At 35.8% G+C, this 12,371-nt stretch overlaps 1 protein-coding gene and 1 pseudogene across 4 annotated transcripts in view; both read right to left on the reverse strand.

Moving 5' to 3' along the window:
• The window catches only part of Kap3 (kinesin associated protein 3), a 319,643-nt gene that overhangs the window by 25,817 nt on the left and 281,455 nt on the right, over positions 1-12,371 (reverse strand). Inside the window, exon 20 of one of the 4 annotated variants that reach the window (XM_090406063.1) lies at positions 5,577-5,625. The exons of the other annotated variants lie outside the window; for them this stretch is intronic. Coding sequence (XP_090262189.1) covers positions 5,577-5,625 — 49 coding nt within the window. The remainder of the gene's footprint in view (positions 1-5,576; positions 5,626-12,371) is intronic. 4 annotated transcript variants of the gene reach the window in all.
• On the reverse strand, positions 1,301-1,439 carry LOC150098022 (5.8S ribosomal RNA; annotated as a pseudogene).

A 12,371-nucleotide genomic window follows, 5' to 3' on the forward strand; every position in this document is an offset into this window, starting at 1 on the left:
AAACTAGAGATTGCACATATGGAAGTCCTGAGAAAAATTCAGAGAGTAAACAAATTGCATCAAAAAATATCTAAAAAGTTGGAAGCAATCTCATCCACATGTTTTTTTGAGCAAAATATGTGGATAAGATGTTAAATTAACTGATGAGTAAGAGATTAATTACTTTATTTTTGAACCTAATTAATTGCTTACACTAGTCTTGTTTCAAAAGCCACCTTTGGAAAAACTAACACTAATCCAACTTTTAAATTAAACAATAAAGAAGAGCAGGTTTACATTTCAAAAGGAACTTCTGAAAAGTGCTTTGTATAGTGGTGTTTGCAAGGCCAGACTTCTGAAATTAAATAAAATTAGTGTGGTCTTAATTTTCATGCGTATGCATAACTATAAACGTTCTTGTTTGCTCAAAGCAAGAAAAATCACATATACAATAATCTGGTTTAGTTTGGTTGAAATTAGCCAAGGTGACAAAGGACATGAGGTGAGTAGGTTTTTTTATTAGTCTTCCACCTGCAGAAAGATTCTAAATTAAAACTTACATTGGCACCATGGGTGGAATAAAGATTTTTTTTTATCATGCTTATTTATTTTTTACATAGTTCCAAAACCCTCCTCTTGACACCAAACACAGAAATTTTCAATCATTTCAGGCCTCCAATAAGCCAGGGCAGTGTCCTATGCCAGTGATGAAATTTGTCTATTACCTAAAAATAATCATAAACATCCATGCTCATGGTGGGATTCAAACTCACAGCCTGGTTTGTTGGAGAGGATCTGTTTAGAAAGAATTAAAAAAAACTTTCTTTAAATATATTTCCCCCCCCATTTGGTCTAAAGGAAAAACAAACTATGCCACCACTACCAATTAAATTTTATAAGAGATTTATAAAATTCCTGTTTTCATCCTTATTTTACTGCCGCATGAACCAAACAGTCAGCATAGAAAATAACATCTTGACTAGACTACTTGTATATATATCAGTTGACTTCACACCAAGTTGCTCTGGTATAATGCACAGCACACTCTCTGCTCAAGCATGTATACTGCCATGTAGTATACATTCTTGAGCAGATATTATTATTACGTGACACCTCCAGGGAGTGTCCATAGGCTCATCGAGGGAGGACACCTCTACATCTCTCTCTCTCTCTCTCTCTTTCTCCACCACTCAATCCACCAACTACACCAATGCCAACTACTGCCCACCACCACCACTAGTATTTACACAGACAATCACAAACATCCATACCCATGGCAGGATTAGAACCCACAGCTGTTTGGCTGGAGAGCGGATACGCTAACCACTTGGCCAACCAGGCCAGCAAACAATGTGTGTTCGAAAAATCAGTGCACAATGTGTCCTGCAATTCACATCAAGTCTCACAGCTGGCTGCATTCTTCATCGACCCGTGAGCCAAGTGATCCATTGCTCAGAGATATACTTGGGTATGTTTAATTTAAATTATAATAGAGTGAAAAAACTTTCTATTATTATTAGTAGCATATGTGATATCTCCATGCAGTCAAAAGACTCATCACAGGAAACCTGCACTAACCTTTATTCAGAGAATACCTATCATACCTCTTCTTAAACTCATTCACTACTGGGACACTCATAACTACCTCTGGCAATCCATACCATTTTCCAAGCAAAGAATTTAGTCTTCACTCCCTTATTAACCACACTTTTATGCAACTTATGGAGGTGATCCCTTGTTCTCTCCCTACTCATCATTTATTAAAAAATTTCTTTTGTGTCAATCTTATAAAATCCCTTTAGTAACTTATAAGTTTATTCATGTCCCCTCTCCTCGACCTGTTAACTAATCTCTGCAAACCCAAACATCTTCAATCTATCCTCTTAGGAGCATTCCACAGACATGTCCCAGTTTGGTCACTCATCTATGAATCTTCACCTCCTGATTCCAAAGAAACCCAGGTGACCAAACCTGTACACAGTAGAGATGTGACTAAATAATAGCCTTATAAAGAGAGAGAGAGAGAGAGGGATAATAACCTCTCTATTTTTACTTGTCAGTGTTCTTCAAAATCCAAGCAATCCTTTGAACTATTTTACCGATTTTTGCAATATGTCCTATGATCTTCAAATCCATGCCCCCCCCCCAAAAAAAATCACTAAGCCTCATCAAGTACCTTACATTTTGCAACATTAAACTGACAACCACTGTCCTTTGCTCATACTGCCAATTTATTTAAATCATCCTGCAGGATACTTATCACCTTTATCAACTATTGTCCTCTACAGTTTTGCATTCTCAGCAAACAATGTAATACCCCCCCCCCCCTTTAAAATCTTTCCCTATATTATTAATATAGAAATTAAGGAGTGGTTTGTAGTATGGAATCCTCAGTCACTCAACTAGCCACCCCTCATTTGCCTTGATTCCAACTCCGCCATACACCAGTTGCTGATGTCTGTCTGTTTGTCAGCCATCCCCCATATCCATGCCACAAGCATATTCATTCCCATTTGCTTCAACTAATGCAATAGTTTTCAAATAGTATTATTATTAGTAGTATATGTGGTATCTCTTGCAGTCAAAAGTCTCATCGCAGGAAACCTGCACTTACCTTTATTCACAGAATACCTATCATACCTCTCCTTAAACTCATTCACCACTGGGACACTCATAACTACCTTTGGAAATCCATACCACTTTAGTAATTTACTCACTAAGTGAGTAAATTAATAAAGCAGGGCCTACCTTATTACAAAATCATGCTATCCATTATACAGTATCATATTTCTATCCACACATTGCTATATTTTACTTATAACCAACTTTTCCCACTTCAAACGCCACTTCCGAGATACTAACTAGTCTGCAATTTGCTACTTCTGTCTTGGGGCCACCTTTATGCAATGGGACTATATTACCCTCTTTCTGCTCCCTTGGAATCTTGTAGAGCTCAGACAACTTCAGAGACACTGCCAGTACGCTTGCATATGGGTCAACATACCATCCAGTCCCACAGATGTATTCACACTGACAGTTTAGTATGCTGAGAACCTCCAGTTCATCTACATCGATTCTCACATCACCCTTTGTTACATCAGTAATTGCAAAGACACTTGAATGATACATTTACTTAATAGCACATTCACTTAGTGATCACTTAACAGCGCAACTATTTCTTCCACTTCTGTTACTCCTACCATCAGCACTGAGTAAAGTTATCATTATTTCTCTTATCTGTTATATTAAACTCTTTTGGATTTATTTTAGACTGCTTAGATAATTTTCTCTCATAATCTGATTTAGCCTTTCTTACCATACTAGTCACCCTGCACTTTGTATTGCTCATAAGTTATGCTGAAGCATTCTCAAACTCCTACCACCTTTTTGGCTATATTTCTTCCTCAATGCTTTCTTTTTTGCAGTTCCTGCTTTATATCATTATTTATCCATTTAATTCCATTTAATACCTACTAAGTTTATTTCTACACCCTGGTATGCAAATCCAGTGCTACCTCTCCCAAACAATCTCTGACCACTTCCTATGAAGAAATACATTCTTTTCTTGTAGCTTCTTATACCATGGAACTGTTCCAAGTTCAAACTACAACTTATACTTTTCATATTGGATATCTTTCTAGTTCTGCAGCTCTGTGCAAACTTTTTTTTGACTGAGAATTCAACACGTTAGGAAACCACCCAGAACAAGCTGCATGGTCACTTTACTTGATTGGAGAAGAGTTGCTATTGTAATTATGGCTAGATCTTCTGATGCTATTACCAAATCCAGCTTTCTCAAACTCCTACTCCCCTCTAATCACATGCTATTCCAGGAAATTACCTTTAGTAACCATGTAAGTTCCATTTCCATCTTGCTTCGTGTCCTTTCCTCTTCTTAATCTATACCTCATAGCTGAAGTTCCCTATGGTAATTGTTCAGCCTGCGCTCATTCTGACAATGCATGTCATCCATATCTTCCTGTGGACCCCCCCCCCTGACATTTCAACATACCCATCGGCCTAGTTATCCTGACACAATGTCATTACCAATCCCTTCAAATTTGAAACCTAGGAAATTGCACCAAACTGTTCACAGTTATTTCTGCACTCACACTCATTTGTTCCAGGATTGGCTAGACGCATGCCTGATTGCATCCTCCTTAGCATCTTTAGTTTCTTTGATTTTGCACTTCTAATCTCTCACTGAACAACACTTTCTGCAAGCATCTAGCTCAAAAACCAGTCCATCAAATTTACTCCATACATCTATAAAATGCACTCCATTTCTCCTGCACAATTTTCTCATTGACTCATTAGCAATCATGGCCCTTCTTCCCAATTCTCTCCCTATCACACCATGGTAGCAGACTCACAATCTTTACTTTCTTGTTCTTCATTTTTTTTCTTCTTTCATATTCTCTTTCAACTCTTTTATTTTCTCTCTCCTTGCATATTTTGCACCTTTCAAAACATTTATGTCTGCCAAAACAATCAACTTTTTTTCACTTCTTCCTTCTGCAAACTAACTGATTTACTAACATCCTTGATCTTCACACCTGAGAAACATGCTTTCATCACCTTTTCATTAAGTAAACCTCTTGTTATTGAATCTCCACAAAATACTTCCTCCTTATTCCCAGTTTCTAGCACTTTTATACTTTTCCATTCACTTTTTCTTTCATTCTCTCGACTACTGTAGTACACACCAATCATTTCTCTCATTACTCGAGCTCATGTTTTGTCCTGTGAAGGAATCCACGTAAGCATGTTATTTCTCTCCTCACTGTCACCTCATCGTTACTTTCAGCTACTTCTTTCATACTCTCATTCGTATTTCATACATTATTATTCACTTCTACCACTACATTCTCTATAACACTTTCACTATCTTGTCTTACATAAGTAATATTATTTAATTTATTCTTCTGCTTTCAATAAGACTTGCATTTCTTGGACTTGCTCACAAAATATTTGCAATACATTCTCTCTCTCTCTCTCTCTCTCTCCTCTTGCTTTCTTAACACAAACCACTCACTCTCAGCAATGAATACATTAAACACACTACATTGCATTGAATCCTGTATACAATTGAAATCATTGAATATTGAAGTTCTGGCAGCCATTTATCTTGGATGCATTGGCGCACCATGTAGAATGGCTTTTAAACAATATCATGTAATATGATTCATAAACACTCAATTTATACAGTAAAAATTGGCAATATCACAAATATTTACTAAACATAAAGATCTATTTGAATAATATGTACACACACAGTGCTACCACTTCAAAGGACAATGATAGCAGCACCAATATTTAAGAACTTAAAATTACTAATTGGAAATAAACTAAATTAGTACATTAAGAATTACATTATTTACTGATTTTAAGTCTTTTGATTTTGTAGTTAATAATATCCCCCAAACCAAATGTTTTGCCACCAAATGCTAAAAAATAAGATTAACACACCCAATATCATTAAGCTAACTGATTTATAAAACTGATGGATCTCTAAGTGCAAGAATATCATTGTGCAAGGATGTTAAAAAAAAAAGTGCAGCCAAATCATAGTCAACTGCATAGAAATTAATACTCACAGGAGGTGGTTTGCAAGTAATCTGTATGTGACTCTTCGCACTGGCAGGTCTATTGGATAATAAAAATGTTTTAATTTATGGGTGTATGGCTGCAAATAAACACAACTGCAGTACACGCATTTCATCATGAAACTCTATACATGCATATACACAATCAGGTTTTGCTTAACAACTATATATTCTGCAGGACTTTTTGTGTGTATGTGTATGTATTATATATATTTCATGAGCAGATTTAATAAACTCATCATACATATGAAGATGTACAGGTGCTGACTATTGTTCATGCTATTTTTGATTAAGCCTGTTGATATTTCTCAAGAATAAAAGCACCATCCTTGGGAAATTAAGCTCTTGTCATAATCACAACACTACAACTAAGTGTAGTAGTAATTACCATGTTTTCCAATACAGATTGTAATGAAAAACAGTCCTGGTGAACATGCATCAAAAAGAGAGAGAGAGAGGGGCAGTCTTAGCTTTTAAGATGAGGGGAGTCTGAAAATTACAGTCTCCCAAAATTTCAGTGAATTAATGCATTCATATCTTGAATTTTAGGGGAAAGATTCACTGCTGTTGCTGACAAGTGCAAAAGAAGTAGTCTTTCACATTTGCAAAGAGGACTGTTATTTCCTTCCATCAGACTTTATGTGAAGAAACTTTGCATAAAAAGTGAGATGTAAGAAAATAATCCTATGTAAACGATTAGAGTTAGAAGCAGAAATTAAGCATTTCTCTATTCTCAATATATACAACTACATTAATTTATCCAAACTTTGGAGGCTAATTTTAAGACCGTTATCTCAAGTTTCAGGTGTTGCTTACTAGTGCTTTAGTTTTTTTTTTTTTTTTTTGTTACAATTTGAATAGTTTCCATTATGTACCTAGTTGAAGCATTCATGTTTCTAACATGTGATCTTTACTAAAAGGATGACAGTTTGAATCTAATGACATATCCACCTAATAAATGTACAGTTTACTTTGTCTTAACATGGTGTTGAAACAGTCAGCTTCTTACTATACCACACTTGTAGAGCTAACAGAAATAATTTGTGATAGTGGAGAGTTTACTATATTAAATTTCCTTTAAAACAATATTATACCTCCAAGAATGGGACTTTGAAAACAGAATTTGCTTTAATGGTCAAAGATAACATGAATGAATTTTAAAGAAAAATGTTCACTCTCCAAATGGAAGATTTTGTGTATTAATGCAAAGTCAAAAAGTGTTTTTTTATTTTAATATCACTTTGCAATTCTAGAACCCTTTATTTCAATTATTTCAATCAAAAAAAAAAAAAACACCCATTTTGGTGGAGATTTCTTTTAATGATTTTGAAGCTAATATTGCATCACAGACATGTGAACCATTTACACACACACACACACATTTTTTAATGTGACTTCCAATCTACAAAATTGTAAACCCATGGTACATTACTACAGTGGATGGGCTAAAGTTATTACATTTTATTTTTATATATTTTTTATTCATTTTTACTTTTCACAATCCAGAAACCTGGCTGAACAACCCAAATAAGGGAAGTTGGTTCAAGCCACTTCGGTCTCCAATAAGTAGAGCAGTGATCGCACACTGAGCAATGAAATTCATCTCCTATCCTAAAGACATTTACAACCATCCATGCCTACAGTGGGATTGAAACGGATGCCTGTTGATATAATTGTTATCAGTGATTAACAAAAACACTCTCTATGATAGAAGAACGTAATACTGAGAAATCACGCCTGCTAACCAAACAAAGCTCCAAATGTTTTCAGCAGGGAACCAAAGCAAATCAACAAAACTGAAGACCGGATTTGAGAAAAAAAAAAAGAGATGAAGCTACCAGAGAAATTATAGAAATATTTCACCCATCCAAGATAGGGTCCCCTGATTAAGAAGCACTTTAGGCAATTTAATGCAGCCAGCTTGCCATTCCTCTACTGCATCTCTAGAGGTAAGTATTTTATGTCTGTAGAAATGTGTGTACACTGGGCTGGTTTGCCTGTTCAGAGGGACAAAAAAAAAAAAAAAAAAAAAACCTCTACCTCTGTGTGAGACCAGCTAACTCACCATTTGATTGAAAAGACCTGATAAAGGTTCTTCACATTGTAGACAGGATTCGAACCTGGATCTTTTCATATAAAGAGTTCAGCTATAACAAGTGAGCTACAGAAATACTATGCATACATAACTGTATGCAAAGTATCTGTGTACACAGATAAAAAAAACTCAAAACATCGCAGAGTGATGAAAGTTGGGGATGTTGACTCATGCAGGCTCAATCACATCCCATGGTACCATCAATTTGGACTGCAATGGATCCCTGTCATGAAATTCTGGCTCAACTTCCTTCACCACAAAAGCTCGATCAAGTTAATATATGGTAACTGAGCAAGCCAACGAATTATAGTAATGTCTATCATGCTTTTGAAACCATTCCTGAATAATTTGTCTTATGAAATTACTCATTATCCTGCTGGATGCAACCATTTGGATGTTACTCACTAGTATCAGGAGATACCAATGAAATGCCATCTAAATTGTTGCTAATAAGTGACCAGAAAATATTCTCCACACCATCAACACCAGATACCCAGTATGATAGATTCACTGATTCATGCTGTGAATCAGTGAATGTTGCCCACCTCAAGTACCACTGTACTCTTAAGCAGCTTGTTTGCTGCAATATCCCACTTTGCAAGGCATTTGCATTCTGATATACTCATTTGTAGATTACTGTTGCATTCAGATTCATATAAATTTTTTTGACACTTGATCATATGTAAAAATAAAGAAAATCATGAAAATTCACACAAAGAGCATAAAACTGTATTACCTTGATATACATTTCCAGTTTTATATTAATTCATATAAAAATATATGTAGTAAATACATATACTTCCTGTATTAATTTTCAACTATTTGCAATAAAGCAAAACCCATCCCAACTACTTTTGGAAACAAACATTCTTAGTGAAACTTGTCTCTCATAAAGTCATACTATTAAAAATATAAATAATTTTAACATACATAAAAATTGCATTTAATGGCAATTCAAGCCTATACATATTACAAATAACAACATCTATAAACTGTAAATAACTTTAAATAGCAATAAATAATGCTGGTATTTAATTTCATTTCTTATTAGAGAGATATCTTCAGAAGAACACAGACACACACACACACACACACACACACACACACACACACACACACACACACACACACACACACACAGATAGAGAGAGAGAGAGAGAGATAAGAATGGTAAACCTACATTCAAAGGTCAGATATTACATGTTTGCAACTCAAAGTCAACTCACAGTTGCATGTGCAGGATGATACTGTTACAGTTCATAAGAGCCAATGGCCCAGTGTTAAACATCCATTACAATGAAATGGAAATTCTAATAACAAGGGTGCACCAACCTATCTCCACTCCTATTTATCAATGATAATGCACCTATATGAATCATATTATGAAGCAAGTAGAATTAAACCTAATATCAAAATTGAAGATGTTAATCTCAGCTCTTCAATTTGTGCATATGATGTTACACACTTAAATAAATCCATCTGCAGAATTTCCTGACTAAACTGAATAACTGCTGTAATAAATTTGGAATGAAAATCAGCAATAAAAAGACTAAGAATGAAAACATAACGTGGCATGCTGCTCATGATATCAAATGACTTGAATCCAGTTAGAGTCGAGACCTATGATCGTAGTACTAGTAACAGTACTTAATGTGCCAGTGAGTTTGAAGCCATCTGAGTGTGGCGGAATCTTACAAGATCAAATACATAGTGGGGTGTTGTTACAGAATTGGTGAATCAGTTGCTAGTGATGAAGAAATGCATCACCAAATAGAGACGATGTGTGCAAAAAGAGTAATCATAATGGGAGATTTTAATTATCCAAACATTCATTGGATAGCAATAAAATCTTGTGAGAAGAATGAAACTGAATTTATTAAGCTGTTGCAAGACAACTTCCTCAAGTAGCATGTGACAGGAGGACTCAAGGCCAAAGAGTGTTAGATTTGATTATAGTGTCAGAGGGTGTTTCAGTTAAAGGTCCAACTATTCAGCCTCCAGTTGGTGACAGTGATCATGCAATATTCACTTGGGAAGTGACTAAGTTTATGAATGTTCCATTCAGAAAAGATTACATGCTGAACTACAAAGCAGGAAATTACGACCAACTAAGGAATATACTGAGTTCAGTGCAATGGTTATAGGTTGCTGAATGAGAAGGATTTTAACAGTGCATGTAAAGCATTTAACACATACTTAAATGATGCAATATCAGAATGTGTCAGGAGAATTTTAAGAATAAGTAGGGGGTAGGAGTCAAATAGATGTGTAATCTTATTAAGCAAGAGATTCATAAAAAAGGATAATGTGGAGGGAATAGCGTGTGCATAAAGATGATATCCGTTATGAAAATTATAAGAAGCAGGCCAGAAGAGCCACAAATGTTGTACAGAAAGCTAAGTCTGAGTATGAAAAGAAACTGGCTCCGTAAGCTAAAGACAACCCACAAAAATTCTATTGATATATACTGAAAATAAAAGAAAGAAAGAACTCTACTGAATACAGATGGTGTGATGGTGACAGATGCAGAAGAGGTTGTTCAACTAATGAGTGCCTATTTTGCAAAAAGCTATCAACCTGGTGTATGCAACATTGAGTACACTGCAATCTCTTCACTGGATGAAGAAACTTAGGTATATGAAGAGGCGATATTAGAGCTGTTGCACAAACTGAATAAGAATTCAGCAATAGGGACTGATGGAATATTAGCACGTATGCTAAAAGAGTGTTCAGCTGAACTGGCTATTCATTGTTTATTTTTTAACAATGTATATATTAGAACACAGAAAAATAAGTAAATAATTAATTTATTAACTTATTGCTGATATTTCGCTGGTGTTATAACTAGCATCTTCAGAGCACAAAAACACAGTTTGTCACAATACGCGAGACTATAACAACATGGTGTAATCATCGGACTAGTTAAACAAAATTGTAGTAGCAACACAAAGACTAGAGTCCTGATTTTGGCGCCCTCTATCTGAAAAAAAAAAAAATTGCAGCTATCACATAAGACTAGAGTCCTAAACAGAGAAAAAAGCTGGTACTAGTTTTTTTCTTAAGATGACTGTCTCCCAGATTTTAGGCAAATTTATACAGCCATATTTGTTGAGATTTGGAGTGTATTTCAGGGCTTCTGTTGCCTCTAAGAACAATCTCTCCGACTTGTAAGAGCTTCTGTGTAGTACTTTTGTGTTCTTCCAGTTAAGCCTGTGTGCAGGGGTATCCAGAGCATGGTCTGCTAGGCCCGACTTGCCATAGTGATAATGCCGGATGTATCTTTTATGTTCACTGATGTAGATGTTCACAGTTCTTCCTGTTTGACCATAGTAGGCTTGATTACATGAGCAGGGTACTTCGTAGACTCCTGGATGTGATAAAGGGGGAATGCTGTCCTTGGGTGAGTGGATAAAGGTTACTAATTTGCCACATGGCCTGAATGTAGTGCGTAGTTCATGTTTATTAAGAATTCTTGAAATCTTTTCGGATGTACCTTTAATGTATGGGATGGTGACTGTTTTGTTGTAGTTCTCTGTGGTGGATAGTGGAAGGGGTTTCTTAGGAGCGTTTAGTATTTTTTTTATCTTATGGGGGATTATAGCCATTGACCAAGAAGGTGTGGCATAAGTGAGCCAGTTCAGCAGCAAGAGCATTGTCATTGGAACAGATTGCTCTTGCTCTGTGGGTTAGCGTTTTTAAAATGCCATATTGTTGAGAAGGGTGATGGTGTGATTGTTTGTGTAAATATCTCCCTATATGTGTGGGTTTTCTAAAAACTGGAAATGATAAGGAACCATCTGGAAGACATGTAATAAGTGTATCCAGGAAGGGCAGACAGTTATTAGCTTCCAGTTCTATTGTAAAGTGGATTTTTGGATGTTGGCTATTTAAATGCGCTAAGAATGTTTCCAATGTCTCTGGGCCATGTGGCCAAATAGCAAGCATATCGTCAACATAGCGTAGCCAAAGTGTTGGTTTGAGAGTGGCTGTATTGATTGCTAGTTTTTCCAGGTGTTCTATGTAAAAGTTGGCTGGGGGGGGGGGAGAGCCCATGGCTGTCCCATCTATTTGTTTGTATATTTTCCCTTTCCATGTGAAATATCCTGCATGTATTGTGAATTTGAAAAGTTCAAATATATAAGGGGGGAAGTGTGACTTCAGTAGATTGAGGGTGTCTATTAGTGGTACATTTGTGAATAGTGAGGTGATATCAAAGCTCACTACTAAGTCTGAGCTTTTTAGGGTATGGTGTTGTAAGATGCTTTTTAGGTGGGCTGAATTTTTGACAAAGGAGGGAGAATTGTTTGTGAGAGTGGCTAGTAGCCTAGCTAAATGTCTAGCCAGTTTGTATGTGGGACTATTTATACTGTCCACAATTGGGTATAAGGGTGTACCTTGTTTATGAATTTTTGGTGCTCCATAAATCCTAGATGTTCTAACATGGAAGGGCTTGAGTTTGTTTATTGTGTCTTTGGGCCAAGAAGTGACTTTATTCAATAATTTACGTGCTTTATTCCTTTGTGTGTTGGTGGGATTGCGATCTATAATTTTGCATGTTGACTGATCTTGAAACAGTGTGTGCATTTTGTTTTCATACCCTAAAACGCTCAGACTTAATAGTAAGTTTTGATATCACCTCACTATTCATTAGAAAAAACTAGTACCAGTTTTTTTCTCTGTTTAGTACTAGT

Source organism: Typopeltis vanoorti, chromosome 16 (assembly GCF_054136105.1).
Source record: "Typopeltis vanoorti isolate ZY-2024b chromosome 16, IOZ_Tvanoo_1.0, whole genome shotgun sequence".
NCBI lineage: Eukaryota > Metazoa > Arthropoda > Arachnida > Uropygi > Thelyphonidae > Typopeltis > Typopeltis vanoorti.